This window comes from Nerophis lumbriciformis, linkage group LG01 (genome assembly GCF_033978685.3).
Source record: "Nerophis lumbriciformis linkage group LG01, RoL_Nlum_v2.1, whole genome shotgun sequence".
In the NCBI taxonomy this organism is placed as follows: Eukaryota; Metazoa; Chordata; class Actinopteri; order Syngnathiformes; family Syngnathidae; genus Nerophis; species Nerophis lumbriciformis.
In genome coordinates this window covers 38,410,965-38,428,972 of record NC_084548.2, presented here as the reverse complement: position 1 = coordinate 38,428,972, position 18,008 = coordinate 38,410,965, and the positions used below count along the sequence as shown (strand labels likewise).

The 18,008-nt window shown below is 39.5% G+C and overlaps 1 protein-coding gene across 2 annotated transcripts in view; it reads right to left on the bottom strand.

The window, feature by feature from the left end:
• Positions 1-1,052: 1,052 nt before the first annotated feature.
• samd10b (sterile alpha motif domain containing 10b) overlaps positions 1,053-18,008 on the bottom strand; it is a 144,749-nt gene continuing 127,793 nt past the window's right edge. Inside the window, exon 3 of one of the 2 annotated variants that reach the window (XM_061980917.1) lies at positions 1,053-3,895. In XM_061980917.1, coding sequence (XP_061836901.1) covers positions 3,620-3,895 — 276 coding nt within the window. In that variant the 3' untranslated portion in view covers positions 1,053-3,619. The remainder of the gene's footprint in view (positions 3,896-18,008) is intronic. The other variant, XM_061980909.2, reaches the window with a different exon arrangement.

Here is an 18,008-nt window from a genome sequence, read left to right as displayed (position 1 = left end):
TTAAAGGGGACCTATGATGAATTTAATCATTTCTGACTTGTAAATGTTACAATGTTGGATACTTGTGTTAAACAATGCCAAAGCATTAAATCATTAGGGTCATGCATTTGGGTGTTAAAGGGGAACATTATCACAATTTCAGAATGGTTAAAACCATTAAAAATCAGTTCCCAGTGGCTTATTATATTTTTCGAAGTTTTTTTCAAAATTTTATCCATCACGCAATATCCCTAAAAAAAGCTTCAAAGTGCCTGATTTTAACCATCGTTATAAACACCTGTCCATTTTCCTGTGACGTCACATAGTGAAGCCAACACAAACAAACATGGCGGAAAGAACAGCAAGCTATAGCGACATTAGCTCGGATTCAGACTCGGATTTCAGCGGCTTAAGCGATTCAACAGATTACGAATGTATTGAAACGGATGGTTGTAGTGCGGAGGCAGGTAGCGAAAACGAAATTGAAGAAGAAACTGAAGCTATTGAGCCATATCGGTTTGAACCGTATGCAAGCGAAACCGACAAAAACGACACGACAGCCAGCGACACGGGAGAAAGCGAGGACGAATTCGGCGATCGCCTTCTAACCAACGATTGGTATGTGTTTGTTTGGCATTAAAGGAAACTAACAACTATGAACTAGGTTTACAGCATATGAAATACATTTGGCAACAACATGCACTTTGAGAGGGCAGACAGCCCAATTTTCATCAATTAATATATTCTGTAGACATACCCTCATCCACGCTCTTTTCCTGAAAGCTGATCTGTCCAGTTTTGGAGTTGATGTCAGCAGGCCAGGGAAGCTAGGGTCGATAGGGGGTTTAGCTCGCTCGTCTGCGGGAACAAACTGCCGCCATTGCTTGCCGTGCTAGCGAGGTCCTTTGTCCCTGAATTGCTCACACACTCCGGCAGATTCAATGGGGGTCTGGCGGCAGATTTCTTTGACTTTATCGTTGGAAATGCATCTGCTTTGAGTGTCGCAGGATATCCACACATTCTTGCCATCTCTGTCGTAGCATAGCTTTCGTCGGTAAAGTGTGCGGAACAAACGTCCAATTTCTTGCCACTTTCGCATCTTTGGGCCACTGGTGCAACTTGAATCCGTCCCTGTTCGTGTTGTTACACCCTCCGACAACACACCGACGAGGCATGATGTCTCCAAGGTACGGAAAACAGTCGAAAAAAACGGAAAATAACAGAGCTAATTTGACTCAGTGTTTGAGAAAATGGCGGATTGCTTCCCGATGTGACGCCACGTTGTGACGTCATCGCTCCAAGAGCGAATATTAGAAAGGCGTTTAATTCGCCAAAATTCACCCATTTAGAGTTCGGAAATCGGTTAAAAAAATATATGGTCTTTTTTCTGCAACATCAAGGTATATATTGACGCTTACATATGTCTGGTGATAATGTTCCCCTTTAACGAGCACGCAGTTTGGTTGCCCCTGCCCGCAGTATTTTGTGACGTCACAGTGAGGTGGACGTACTTATTTAGACATTAAGTATATGCTCTTGGCCAGAGAAGAGGTGCTCCCCTCTCTGCGTCAGTCAATGAGGAAACACAAAATCTGTCACCTAATTGTGGCTTGTGCAGAATGCTGTACGTGTCACATAAATGTTGCTAGAAGCAGCTGTTTTTAATGCAGATAATGTTGTGACCGGGTGAATCTATATAATGTTTATGAAGTTTATTATTGTCGATCTTGTCTAAAAAAAAAATGGCCATGACAACTTCAAGATATATATTCAAACAAGGTACATTTTCCAAAAAAATAAATTAGGTGTGGTTCATTTGCAATCTGGGAACGCCTCCACAAACAAACATCTTGCAGAGAGGCTCACAAACAGGTTATAAAAGTGACTGTGGAGCCAAACTTATGCAAAAGTTACATATCCAATACATAATTTCTAGACCAGGGGTTCTTAACCTTTTGGACCTTGGGACCCAACTTTTCCACTACAGAGTGGCCTGGTGACCACTCAAATATTATTGAGGAATTAGTAATCTTACTTTTGATTTTAATCATATTTAATAATTATATCTAACCTACTTCTAGTTTACAACCTTGTCAACTGATATTAAACCATGACTGATTAGAGGAATAAGGACTAACCACATATAATGCATAAAAAGTGACTCATAAATATCTGACAACAACACTTTTTACATACAATTATGTTGTGCACGAAAATTGATAATTCATATTTTTTTCAACTGTCAATAACATTAAAGTGCAAATGAAAATACAACTTCACCACTTTAGTCCATATTTTCTTGCGCTTAAGAAGCTTCTCTATAAAGCTCCACACTTGTTTGAGATTGTCAATACTGCCACAAGTGGTGGAAAAGTGTATAACAACTGAGTACTGCTGCGGTCCGTACAGATCACAGCTGGGGGAAAATATCTTTTTTGATGGCCCTCTAGGGGGCGCTCGCATCCAAACAATGGGCCCCAGCCATATGGTTAAGAAACCCCTAATCCAGTGGTTCTTAACCTGGGTTCGATCGAACCCAAGGGGTTCGGTAGTTGGCCTCAGACTTATCGCGTAAATAAAAACTTCTCCCTATCAGCGTATTATGGATACCCCCAAACAATGGTCCCTCTAATTTTCCATCTGCTTTGCAGGTTGTTTGATTGATCGATTGAAACTTTTACTAGCAGATTGCAAAAGAAGAGAATACATTATATGAAACAGTACAGTTTACACAGTACAGTACATATTCCGTTCAATTGACCACTAAATGGTAACACCCCAATAAGTTTTTCAACTTGTTTAAGTCGGGGTCCACGTTAATCAATTCATGGTAATGTTTGTAAGGTGTGTAATATGTTGTGAGTTTATGCACTGTGTTGGTTTTGTTCTTTGAACAAGGTGATGTTCATGCACGGTTCATTTTGTGCACCAGTAGAAAAACATGACTTTTTCTTGAATTTGAAAAAATAAAAACATTTTATTTTTCACTAAAGAAGGGTTCGGTGAATGCGCATATGAAACTGGTGGGGCTCGGTACCTCCAACAAGGTTAAGAACCACTGCCCTAATCTATAATACAAGGAAGGGTTTTAAAACTAGATTAAAATAATCATTGGCCCCTTTAAGAAGACAGGTTTAACAAATAAATGTCTATATTTGTCATAATTAGAAGTTACAATTTGTAAAAAAAAATCGCTGTTTGGTCTTACGCAAACGCGCGCACATACAAGGAGGATACTTTGGAGAACGAAATTATTTCAAACGTGAGTAAAATCATAGACTTTCCCAAACTCTGCTTTTGTACCATACGGTTTTGCTTTGTCCTTTTAGTGTGGTGTAGCTGACATGGTGGAATCAGGGAGAATGCGGGATAAAACGCTAGCAGATCGTTAGAACGTTTGTTCTCTAGGCTGCCACTTATTAGTGACACAGCAGCTTTAACAGTGTTCATTACTATTGTGTACTGAATCATACTGGCCTCTCAGTGGAGGTAAACACCATGAACATATTGATCAATCAATGTGGAGCAATATGATCCTTGTAAATAGAGGAAGTGGTTGGCCATTATTTCCACAAAGCATGAGGAGCCCACATTTAAGTCCACTAAGAATAGAGTTGCTGAAAGTAGGCATAAACCAGTTTTAGTTAGCTACAACATCATGCTCCCACCTTCTCACTATGCTACAGTTGGTACGCAGGTCTTCAGGCCTGCTAAACCGATGCTGAATGACAATCCACCAGACTGGTTGGCACGGCGTCTCTCGGCTTGTCCGCTTGATTCTCCGCTCACCAATCTCAAGACAGAAGCTCTTCCAAGGCTCGTGGAGTGTGTTTTTTTTTTTTTTGTGTGGCAGGGGACGGGGGCAAAGGCTGCCAAGTGGACCAAGGGATGAACTAAGAAAAGTTTCCAAAGGAGGCTGCAGGGAAGGGGACAGAAAGAGAGGGAAGGACATGATTAGGGTTCATCTGGAATCAAAAAAGCTCCTTGTTAAAATCCACCGTGAATAATGATGGCAGTATATACACTATCTTGCCAAAAGTATTTGGCCACCTGCCTTGACTCACATATGAACTTGAAGTGCCATCCCATTCCTAACCCATAGGGTTCAATATGATGTTGGTCCACCTTTTGCAGCTATTACAGCTTCAACTCTTCTGGGAAGGCTGTCCACAAGGTTGCGGAGTGTGTTTATAGGAATTTTCCATCATTCTTCAAAAGCGTATTGTTGAGGTCACACACTGGCTCTCAGTCTCCATTCCAATTCATCCCAAAGGTGTTCTATCGGGTTCAGGTCAGGACTCTGAGCAGGCCAGTCAAGTGCATCCACACCAGACTCTGTCATCTATGTCTTTATGGACCTTGCTTTGTGCACTGGTGCACAGTCATGTTGGAAGAGGAAGGGGCCCGCTCCAGGAGTTGGGCTTGGCCCCTAAGTTCCAGTGAAAGGAACTTTGAATGATCCAGGATAACAAAAATTGTTGGACAATTCCATGCTCCCAACCTTGTGGGAACAGTTTGGAGCGGGCCCCTTTCTCTTCCAACATGACTGTGCACCAGTGCACAAAGCAAGGTCCATAAAGACATGGATGACAGAGTCTGGTGTGGATGAGCTTGACTGGCCTGCACAGAGTCCTGACCTGAACACGATAGGACACCTTTGGGATGAATTACAACGGAGACTGGGAGCCAGGCCCTCTCGACCAACATCAGTTTGTGACCTCACCAATGCGCTTTTGGAAGACCGGTGGAAAATTCTTATAAACACACTCCGCAACCTTGTGGACAGCCTTTCCAGAAGAGTTGAAGCTGTAATAGCTGCAAAAGGTGGACCGACATCATATTGAACCCTATGGGTTAGGAATGAGATGGCACTTCAAGTTCATATGTGAGTCAAGGCAGGTGGCCAAATACTTTTGGCAATATAGTGTATCTCACTTTGTAAGTACTATTAGAATGGAGCATTGTGAAAGTCTAATAAAAGCCAATTATCCAGCAAGTCATACATTTAATTTCAGGTCTTGTAATTTACTTTAACAACATGACATCATTCAAACACAAAAAAATGTGTTTGAACAACATTTAAGCTTTTTTCTTCTTTACTGTACTATGTTCTGCAATAGGACCAATGACAGATACGTGCTGGGTAAACAGCAGGGGCCTCATGTATTAAGTGTGTGTACGCACAAAAATCTGCCATGCGCCAAAGTTGAGATGTATCAAGAGTGAACTCAACGTGCGGTGCTTTAGGGCAACTTCATGGCTGGCGTACGCACATTTCTACATGCTGTGGATACTTTGACAACACACAGAGGTGGTCGTACAGGCTTTGTACAACAATGTAAAAAGTCGAGGCAAGGACACAAAATTCTCTTTTCGCCAATGTGTTTCATGCTTCATATTTTGAAGATGTTTATTAATTTATCCAGGCAATCATTGTTGCCACCTATTGCTGTCACATTGTGTTCCTGTGACTCCAGCATCAGCTTGGCCAGTCACACAGACAAGGGCAGCAGCCGGTGGTTTGTGGCAAATAATGGCACTGGATACAGTGGAGGAATGGCTCGTGTATTGAGCAAGCACTCGTGTATTGTAATAATAAATTGAGTAATTGTGTAAAACAAGAGTCTAGGTCTTTCGTATCCTTTGTGGTATACTGGCATGTTTAAAATTAAAAGATTTCAAACCAAATGCTACATAATTTACACATGAAACTCAAATCTGTCTGTGAGCATGCGACACAATTTGTTGTAAATTACACAAATTATAATTATCTTGGGGAAAATCAGAGTCACGCAGATGTGCTCCCACCTGTTCTAAAGTCTTCCGTATCAATGGAGCGACTATCTTTTCGAACAAGGTGAGCACTACTTTATCTCCGGTCCCCTCGCCTGTTTTAGCCACATCCTTCTTCTTCTTCACCTTCTTCCTGATGTAGTACCACTTATTTTGTATTAGTTCCTGTGTGTAGTTCTCTGACTCCACATTGACATTTTTGCACACTTTATCCCACTCAACCCTCATTTGTTGAGTTCCGTGCCAAGAAGTATATTTTGGCATCAACTCCTTGACGGTGAATTCCTTTATTTTTACCGTCTTGCTCATTGTCTTTGTGTTTTCTGACTGTGCAGAGTGTGGGATCTCAGTTGCATGGCTAATAGAAATATGATTTGTGTATTAAAATGAAGAGTGGCCAGCCACGCCAGCATGTGTGCTCAATTCCACGTTGACTGGGATGTACACAAGAAGTGTGCTTGATTAAACGGTGCACACACTATAATACATCTGAATTTTTTTGTGCAAACTACATTTTCTAGATTTGAGCATACACCATTTGTTTGTAAATTTCCCATTAAAAATGTAAATAGTGTACGTTAAAATCCAGAAAACTACGTACGCAAGTAAAAATGCAAGTGTGCGCATGCACAAATGTAAGCACATTTCTTTTTTACATTGCAATCAACATGACATTTAGCGCAGACGTGTGCGTGGCTTGGCATGCCCAGACCCCATGGCCTTGATAAACACACAGATCATATTAAAAGTAGCCATGTGGCTGAGAGTTGCACACTCTGACCAATCAGGACTCAGTAGGAGGTGCTTGTTTCTCCTGTTTTCAGCTAACTACAGAGGCCTGACATTTAAAGCCAGCAGCCATTGCTGTGTCTCAGAGAACTGAACAAATGATGATATTAAAAAGAAATGATGGAGTCAGGAAGGTAAAGAAGAAGATAGATATAACCACAATATAAATATTTTGTGTAGTTTACAACATAATGTTCTCACTAGTTTATGTAGGTTAGAGTTCCATGTTAAAATTATGTAATACGGATAGGTATTAAAGAGTTGGACAATATCGGAATATCGGATATCGGCAAAAAGCCATTATTGGACATCCCTAGCTCCGATACATCCCCAAAGGTGGTGCTTTGGTCAAAATTTTGCATAGATCTTCTTTTACAGACCACATTTTCAAGCCGCTTTCTGACTGTCTCTTCAAAATGAGTCATTTTTTGGGTGGTCTTTTTTACGTGCCATGATGTAAGTTAGAACTATATGATACTTTTTATTAGAAATGGCAACAGCGGAGGATTTTAAACATGCATTTACGAGCCAGTCTCCCCCACAACAAGTGGATAGAGAAAACTAGGAATATCATTGACTACAGCTTTGGACTTCAACTGAATAAAAATGTCGGCCATAGCTCTTTGGATAAACGGCTATCGTATATTGAGATATCCGCTTACATAACTAAGGCAAAATACGTCACTTGAGTCTTAAATTGCAAACGGCACATTTGAAAAGAGGCAAACGTGTTATATTAATACCTGCGCCATGCTTCCATGGCTTGGATTCAAATTTTGAGGAGTTATGGGGATCCCAAATACACAAAAAGTTGGTTTTGCATAATATGACGCCTTTAATCCAAAGTATTGGGTTCATAGCCCTTATAAATCTATATGTGTATTATTGTCACATTTATCTAATTTATGTCATAACGACGTGGACTATGGGGTGTTTGTTTTCCCGAGATGCAAGTAAAGTTGGAGTGGACATGGCGTGAAGATAAATCCATTATTTTATTTTAACACTAACAAACTACAAAAGGGGTACAAACAAAAGGCGCGCGCACAAGGCGGAAATGCAAACTTGACTATGAAAACAAAATTAGCACAAAGGACAAAAACTATGAACATGAAACAAAACTACACTTACTGTGACGTGAAAAAACAAAACTTATGTGGCATGGCATGAAGCATAGACTATCGAATAAACAGGGCATGGTAATGACAATGTCGCCAGGCTGACTTCCAGGCAACTATCGGCTTAAATAATACAGACATGATTGACAACAGGTGCGCGAGTGCAAAACGTGAAACAGGTGAAACTAATGGTCGTCATGGTGACAAGACAAACAAGAGTGCACAAAGAGTCCAAAACCAAACCGAACATAACCAAAACAAAACATGATCACACAGACATGAAAATGTATCTACTACAAATTTGAACTACTACTGTGTTACAAACACTAATCTGGTCTCTCTTTATGTAACACTGCACATCAAAAATGTATATGGAATTCCAGTAGACTGATAAAGTAATAGAAAAATGTCAGTTCTGCAAAACAAGTGGACAGAAAAGTTTACTAAACTAAACTAGTTTATTATAATAATATAATAGTGAAATGATAAAAGTGAATTGAGATTTGTTCAAAATGCTAATATTGTGTTAAATGTGAAAAAATATTTAAAATTTGAGTAACATCTACTGTATCTGTTAGACACATTGTACTCCTACCTCTTGCACTTGAGGACGCCCCACATGGCGCTCAGTTGTGTTCAGGTCTGGAGGAGGCACCTTAGGGTAATTATCATGTTGGAAAAGTTCCATGCGGCCTAGATATACACGTAGTGGGGGTCATGCTCATATATGCTAGAGGGCGCAGCGAACACTGATGTTCACGGCCCCGGAGACGGCGAGGTATGGGGACGCTGTAAAGCTTGGGCTGTCATCCCAGACACCCTAAGAGAGCCTGGCACCGATCCACGTGCCACCTTCGTCACAATCCTTTCCAAGCCGACGCGGAGCCGGTCGCAGCGCATCACCGCGGAGGAACACAGTGCATGTTGAAATGTATTTTTCCCTTAGTGAACCATTGCTCCCTAGTCGGCAGTCCCAAACCAAGAGGCTATCACCACCACGCTGGACTATTGGCAAGAAACTATCTTGTTACTCACTTGTTTTGCATCTATGTAGACAATAATTGATTGATTGATTGAAACTTTTATCAGTAGAATGCACAGTACAGTACATATTCCGTACAATTGACCACTAAATGGTAACACCCCAATACGTTTTTCAACTTGTTTAAGTCGGGTTCCCTTAGTGAACCATTGCTCCCTAGTCGGCAGTCCCAAACCAAGAGGCTATCACCACCACGCTGGACTATTGGCAAGAAACTATCTTGTTACTCACTTGTTTTGCATCTATGTAGACAATAATTGATTGATTGATTGAAACTTTTATCAGTAGAATGCACAGTACAGTACATATTCCGTACAATTGACCACTAAATGGTAACACCCCAATACGTTTTTCAACTTGTTTAAGTCGGGGTCCACGTTAATCAATTCATGGTAGCTTAATGGCTGTGTGTTGAGTCATTTTCAGTGGACAGTAAATCTTTACTGCTATACAAGCTATACACTGACTACTTCAAAGTATATCTACACTGTAAAAAAAATCATTCGAAAGTCACAGCAAATTACTGGCTAATAACTGCATTTCTTTCACAGTAACATTTGCAGTAATGTACTGTGAACTATCTTTACAGCAATTTACTGTAACTGCAGAGCTGTGAGTTTTTACATTTAATTGCAATAAAGCTACAACAAATTGTGTAACTTCACAGGTGTAATTATATTGTTGATTACAATACATTTAAAATTATATGCTGTAACTTCACAATTGCAGTTTTATTAATTGCTCTCTCGTTCTAACAGCATACCGCCACCTACTGTACAAGAGTGTGCAATGTAGTCTATGGAAACCCTTAAGACACAAATCAGTTTGAATTTATATTAATTTGTGATATTATAGAGGATTATGATGACAGTATTTTACTTTGAAATTGCTGTGAAATATAAGGGTATTGTAATTTTAACAGTCATTTGTTATAATGTTACAATAGATTTTAATTACAGTATTTTACTGTGAAAAAATACTGTTAAATGTGAAATCATGGTATTTTTTTTACAGCATTAAGTTCCATTTCTCTATTAGTGTCCCTTCAGAAGGTATACCTAGCTGGAGAAAGAAAGCAAAGCAAAATAACAAAAAGGCACACTCAAAGAGGAGTGAGGGAAAATAACTAAGGATGCACTCATAAGGTGTGGAGAAACCGAAATTGCACACAAAAGATGTGGAGAGGTAACAATTAACACTACACAGGAGCCACAGGAAACAAAAAGCGTGGGTGGAGCCAAAGCAGAGGAGATGAACACAACTGGAAGGGTGAATCATCAAGAATGTACTGGCGCTACGTAAACGGACAAGAGAGCTTAAGTAGTCAGGAGGAAATGAATATCAGGTGTGCACGCAGGTGTATTGTTGCATTTGAACAACTGTATTGTTGATAATAGAGGTAAATTATTGGTATTGTTCATTATCAATAGCGCCATTTCTATTGATATTTGTATTGCTCCATTTGTAGTGTAATAATGCTCATTGTCATTTCTGTATTATTTTTTATTTTCGCTAACTGCTTATTTGCTATCACTTTTACCATCATATTTGTACATGTCGTATTTGCTGATGTTGCTCTATTGTTGTTGTTGTTGTGTTTGCTGTTGTTGTTTTTGTCTCTCTGTCTAATCCCCCTCTTGTCCCCACATTTTCCCCCTCTGTCTTCTTTTTCTCTCTCTTTCTATCCCCTCCTGCTCCGGCCCGGCTGCACCAAATGATAATATAAATACATTTAATAAAGTCAAATACAAATAAGGCAACAAGAGAAGTATCCTACACTTCTCTTTTGTAAAGTCAATCTGAACAGCCGATATGGGCATCTACATCAACTGTATGATTTGCCTGAGAAGCTGGACAGAACAAAAAAAATAAAAAAATAATAATAATAATAATGTACTGGTGCAACGTAAACGGACAAGAGAGCTTAAGTAGTCAGAAGGAAATGAATATCAGGTGTGCGTGCAGGTGGCTTCGTCCCGTGCCCCATAAACCTGGCACTGCAACAAAAAGAAGACAGGTGGCAGCAAGTTGCCAGATGACAATACTATAATAAAAATGGGGATTGTACTCACTTTCATCACAATATTTTTTTTGGACATAATTAGGTCATTTTTATTTAAATGTTGGCTCGATTTTTTTATTTTTTTTTATTAACACTATCATTTGATTTAGGGCAGGGGTCGGGAACCTTTTTGGCTGAGAGAGCCATGAAAGCCAAATATTTTAAAATTTATTTCCGTGAGAGCCATATAATATTTTTTTTAACACTGAATACAACTAAATGCGTACATTTTTAAGTAAGACCAACATTTTTAGAGTATAATAAGTCTCTCATTCTTTTTAATAACATTGTTATTCTGAAGCTAACCAATAATAAATAAAATACTTCTTACCATTAATGCAACTTATTGAACAGGTGGATTAAAATGCATGAGAATGTTTTATATTTTGAACGTTATTTTTAACACTGTGATTACCAGCGGAATTATTCAGTACTTATCCTGTTAAGTAATGTCAGCTAAGATTTATCTGAGAGCCAGATGCAGTCATCAAAAGAGTCACATCTGGCTCTAGAGCCATAGGTTCCCTACCCCTGATTTAGGGGCATACACATAAAAATAAAGAAATCGGAAATAAACGTATCATTATTAGTTATCCCTATTTGTGATATTTTGATGCTTACAATTATGCAAAAGGGACTTGTATATACACAGACAACAATGCATAAGTATCAGCCAAAACAACAAGCCTTCCTCCACAATGTCATTATCTTTATCTCCGAAAACAACAGAGGGAACCAGCTGGTTTCCCTGACAACGAGCCAACTCCTGACGTGGGGTGTCATTAGACAGTCGCACTATCCTCGACTAAACTGTTGGCATTTTCAGCTGCAAGCTAACCTCCCCTGATGGCCGACAAAGGCGCGCCACCTGTTTCTGAGCCCAGACAGATGTAGTGTGGCACTCGAGTGAACCTGAGCCACGACACAGAGGGAGCAGAAGGATGGTGAGGCTGGAGAAATGACTCGAGGCGCTTTGTAGACGCAGGCGGAAACACTTCTCTGATAGAAAATATTTTAAATGAGCTCCCAAAGGAGTTATCACAGCTCATGCGGTTTAGGAGGAAGAGGGGAGGATGCGAGACACACATACAGTAAGTAGCCAGTATCTGTGCAGAGGCGCTCTTCAGTCTTCGTCAAACTCTCATTCATACTCTTCAAGAAAATGTAAGAAAAAGCAACACAATTGCATCTTCCGCGTGTTGCCTTTTGAAGTAAAATAAGGGTCAGAGTTGGTGTGGTAACATCATCTGGTTCTAGCTAATTACCAGTGAGATGTTGAGACATGGCAGATGGCAGGCGCACATTCCAAAACAGACTTTGATGAAAAATCCATGTGTCGAGAAGGAGGGAGGAACTGGAAATTTAATATAATGATAAACCAACAAGGAGAGGATGTGCAGGAGGAGGCTTGATTCCCCGCTGACTCTGATCTGAATACACCACTACCCCTCCCCCAAACAATCCCAAAGCACTCCAGATGTTACAGCAACCCTGCAAAGCTCACACTGTACTACCCCGAGACAGCCAAGAGGCTTTGGGCTGTAGAAGGCTGCCCCTTTTACCTTTCACTGCACAAGACTACAAAATCCACCAAGGCTGAAAATATATGGAATATGGAAATAAGAGAAAGTGAAAATACATGCACAAGGCTCAAGCTCCAAATGTGAGAGCCACTACATTTCTCAGATGAAAGGGGTGAGAGCGGCACACTGGTATTTTACGATGCAAAGTACAGTAGCGAAGGTTGAACTACTTTTTACTTCCTATCCATGCATTTGCATTCTACTTTGATGCTGTGATTTGAATTTCCACACATATAATTCTTTACTGCCGTGACTTTAGAAATGCAATAGCTCATCTCTTGTTATTTAACCATGACCTGAAACTTTGCAGTGTTCTTTAAAAGTATGTTACGACAGCAAATTTTGCCCCTTGCTTCCACCATTGAACTTTTGCAAACTAAGAGTCTGATCTACTAAGATCCAAATACCACGAGCTAAACAGCGTGTGCAAACTATATAATTGCGAGTACTATTAGTGGGCGTGTTGCGTGGGATCTACTAAGACTGCGTGTACAATTGATAACACGTGCAAAAGTGGTGCAGACCGCCCTATTTAAATTAGGTGTTGCATGTCCTATGCGGCTTTCACCGTGGAGAAACTCATTTATTGTACATCCAGATTATCATGCTTCTAAATGTTAAAGTTAAAGTACCAATGATTGTCACACACACAATAGGTGTGGCGAAATTATTCTCTGCATTTGACCCATCACCCTTGATCACCCCCTGGGAGGTGAGGGGAGCAGTGAGCAGCAGCGGTGGCCACGCCCGGGAATAATTTTTGGTGATTTAACCCCCAATTCCAACACTTGATGCTGAGTGTCAAGCAGGGAGGTAATGGGTCCCATTTTTATAGTCTTTGGTATGACTTGGCCGGGGTTTGAACTCACAACCTACCGATCTCAGGGCAGACACTCTAACCACTAGGCCACTGAGTAGGCTGCAGCAGACTTATATACTATGTGCCACTTTTTCTGGCCATTTAAGAAGCAGTCCTGCAGTGTAACTACAACAAAACCCACTCTTTTAGCGCACTGAAGGTGTGCCCTGGGTGATACTAGCACTAACTTCATGTGAAAGTGCGCAGGAATGTTCCAGATGCAAGAAAAAGCATATTGCAGGTTTCTTTTTTACAAATGAAAAAAATAAACGTCATTGGTAAGGATGTGTAGTGGTATTATTTGGTACCAGTTCCTAATTAAGATTTTGGACAAATGATACGGTTATCGGTATTTTTTATGACATGCACACGCTGTCACATTCACTTAGGTGCCGCTGCAACGCATACACAAGAATCTGAAAATCAGATTGGAATCATCACAAAAAAGGAGGCAACACCACACAAAAGTTTGTAACACAACAATATTTTCTTATCAAAAGTCCCTCAAAGTGTTAATTTGTTAATAGGAGTCATCTGACGTCACTCCATCGCGCCGCATCTGCATGGCATTGCAACACACCTTGCTTAAATGCACACACACCTAACGTGTTTATTGATTGTACTGATTTATATTTGATAAGATATATCCTGGAAAAGGTCTGTGCCCTGCAAATGAATATTACTTCAAGCTGAGTATAAATGTAATGAAAATAAACACTGATGAATCTTTGTGATCCTTACAAGTTGATGACACACAAGCATTGCATCTTGCACTGCAAACATTGTTGACTTGTTTAAGACTTAAAAAGCAGGTGTTGTTAAAAGACTGCTGTGAGATGGTACATGATGTTGGTGGTGTACAATGTCTTGTGCTAATCAAAATGGCAATAACAAGATGCATCTTTTCACATCCTTATTTACACCAAATACATATAGTACTGATAAGAGTACCAATGAATACTGGTATCAATAAGGCATTTCCATATTGGTACATTGGTAACTGTATCGATAAAATCCTAACTATATACATCCCTAGTCATTGAAAAATAAATCCTGCAGCGGACACCAAAACGCATCAAGTTAAATAGTTTTAAACAGTCCCTTAAATCATCCGGCTGGTATAAATTATAAAGTTTTTTACAGCCATTTCTGTGCAACTGCTTGTTTGCACGCACATTTACGAGGTGCGAAAAAACGGTGTAAAACAGCAGCAGCAGAACAGTTTTAGTCCTGATAAATCAAACTATGTGGGCTAAATAACTCATCTTTTATCTTGTCCTTCCGGTATGGGGGGATTCTGAGGATCAGCAAATACTCTGTATGTACATGAAAACAGATATGCTAAATGGATTGCGCTTCTTATTTTGCTCACTTAAGAGACACAATCCTCTGCGCATCAGCTTTGCATGTGCTATCAAGTTTGCCCGTGTTTTAACACATGCAAACTTAGTAGATCAAGCCCTTCGTATTACTACATACATACACACACTGTTTTAGTTAAAAAATTCAAAAGTTTGTCAGTTTTCAGTTGTCAGTTTTAAATAGTGTTTATATGTTTACATCATGTGGCAAGCACAAGATTGTATTGCTTCATTTTGGCCGAATTATTCTCTTTTAACGCTATGTTTATACTGACAACTCTGCTACTCTAGCTCTTCTCTGAATTTTCTCAGCTTTACCCACAAGTTATGATGTGGAGAATAACATCAATTAGTACAGTGACAATGTACATGGACTGTGAGATGTTATTATGGTTCTTCTAGCAAGTGTCCCTGTCAAAGACAGATTAGCACAGAATGGAAAGCGTAGACACTCGGGCAGCAAATAAATGCTCTGTCAGACAAAATTTTCTCCCTCCGCACTGCTTCATTATCCTCTGATCTGTCAATGTCTGCCTTTGTATTTTTCTGTCATACATCTCAAATCCAATCACAGCTCTGTCATTTTTTTGCAGTTTTGTTTATTGCATATTCAAACGTTACCCCACAGGCTCCAAATGGAGACAAAGCTGCATTACGTCTGAGCTTAAAGGGGAACTGCACTTGTTTTTAGAATGTTGCCTATTGTTCACAATCATTATGAAAGACAAAAACACACGTCTATTTTTTTGTATTTTAACGATAATAAAATACGCTTGAAACATGCGGCTAATGAGAGTCACCGTTGTAGCCTTCAAAGCCCTCCAAAACAACTTCAAAACCCTCCATCAACATTTTATATACAGACTGCAAGTATATATTTAATGTAGTAAAAGACACGCTCATAACAAAAAGTAGTATGTTCAATATTTACCCTATTTTGATCATTTTAATCATTGACTGATTACTTCAGCACAATGATTTCTGTTTCAATAGCGGCGCACGTCCCACCCAGCAACAAATGTGGGTTCCTACTTGCAGAAACAAATGCGAGTGTTTTCTAATCATGGCATACTTGGGAACAGACAACGAAGACGACTATTTTTGGACAAATGAGAATTCAAAACCTTATAATATTGAAGCTGGATAATATACGAAGCCGAGAGAGTAGGGGTGTAACGGTACGTGTATTTGTATTGAACCGTTTCGGTACGGGGGTTCCGGTTCGGGGGTTCCGGTTCGGTTCGGAGGTGTACCAAACGAGTTTCCACACGAACATATGAAGTAGTCGCCTAAGCTAAAGTCTTAACAAGCTGCTCAGCTTTCTGCTTCTGTCCTCTACACAGCACCCAGCATTGTCCCATCCACACAACCATCTGATTGGTTACAACCATAGCGGTAACAGTCAATCAGCAGTGCGTATTCAGAGCGCTAAAATCCAATCAGCAGTGCGTATTCAGAGCAGTAACAGCCAATCAGCAGTGCGTATTCAGAGCGGTAAAAGCCAATCAGCAGTGCGTATTCAGAGCGCATGAAGTCAGTGCTTCTGCGGTGGAGTTAGCAGATAGGTGTTTAGCAGGTGAGCATCAGGCAGCGGACTCTCCCCAAATTAAAATAAACACCTCCCAGTCAACTACTATGAGCCCTTTGACGTTCTAGAAACAAACTGCAGCTCAGCTCGCGCGCAGTCCTGGCTTGAGGTGAAGGCTAATTAGATTTAGCGTAACGTTAGCTCATTTTGCGGTGTGTGTGTGTGTGTGTGTGTGTGTGTGTGTGTGTGTGTGTGTGTGAGTGTAATCATTAGTAATGTAGCAGCCTAGTTTTGAATGACAGGGTCCCTGCTATCACATGTTGACAAAATAAAAATCAACTACAGGCTTCCCAAATGCTGTAATAAATTAAGCATGATGAGTTGACTTGAAACTGTTTAATGTTGCACTTTTTATATGTAGAAGAAAAGTTTTGTCATTTTATTTAGAGTTGTCCGATAAATGCGCTAAAATGTAATATCGGAAATTATCGGTATCGTTTTTTTATTATCGGTATCTTTTTTTTATCTTTATTTTTATTTTTTTATTAAATCAACATAAAAACACAAGATACACTTACAATTAGTGCACCAACCCAAAAAACCTCCCTCCCCCATTTAGACTCATTCACACTCATTCACACAAAAGGGTTGTTTCTTTCTGTTATTAATATTCTGGTTCCTACATTATATATCAATATATATCAATACAGTCTGCAAGGGATACAGTCCGTAAGCACACATGATTGTGCGTGCTGCTGGTCCACTAATAGTACTAACCTTTAACAGTTAATTTTACTCATTTTCATTAATTACTAGTTTCTATGTAACTGTTTTTATATTGTTTTACTTTCTTTTTTATTCAAGAAAATGTTTTTAATTTATATATCTTATTTTATTTTATAATTTTTTTTAAAAAGTACTTTATCTTCACCACACCCGGTTGTCCAAATTAGGCATAATAATGTGTTGATTCCACGACTGTATATATCGGTTGATATCGGTATCGGTTGATATCGGTATCGGTAATTAAAGAGTTGGACAATATCGGAATATCGGATATTGGCAAAAAGCCATTATCGGACATCCCTAATTTTATTTAATCTGAGCAACAACTTGAGGCAGTTTAATGTTGATTAATGTGGGCAGGATTATTATAGTGTTCCCAATGTTAAAAGGATAAAGCCATTGTTTACAAATTTGGTAAATAAATAACCAAAAAATTTATATTTTGTTGTTTTCTTACTGTACCGAACCGTGACCTCTAAACCGAGGTACGTACCGAACCGAAATTTTTGTGTACCGTTACACCCCTACGAGAGAGTGAAGTGAAAGTGTCTTTGACACTATAAATGTGGAACTTTGAGGCAAGGTATTTCGACATAAATGGATTGCTTACCCAAAATTAATAGGAACAAAAAAACGTAAGTCACTATATATTGATCATGATAAAGCAGCACATCATGTTTGTGATTACAACTGCAGTGCATGCTTTCTGGCGAGCTGTGTACAAACAAACCATGAAATGTGGGCTAATACTTTACAGATACTTTAATATGATTGTTCATGTTTTTCAGTCAGTACAGCGTATTGTTCTATCACAGTGTTCGGCATTACAAACTCAAATGCATTTCTTGTTGCCGTACAAACTAGCTTGTTTTTTTCCGTAGTTAGCTTTTACAGCTAACACCAAAGCATGTCGATGTGTTACTATGCTAGAAAAAGACTTCCTCGGTGTTTGCTCTTACAATAACAATGTCACTACAGCTTAGTTATTATACAGGTTACGGAACGTAAATTAAGTATTTGTTGACGGTTTTTGAATGCAATTTCTAAGTGATTTAGAGGTAGAATTGATTGCCAAAACAAGTGCTGTTCCCGTTGAATATACATTTTC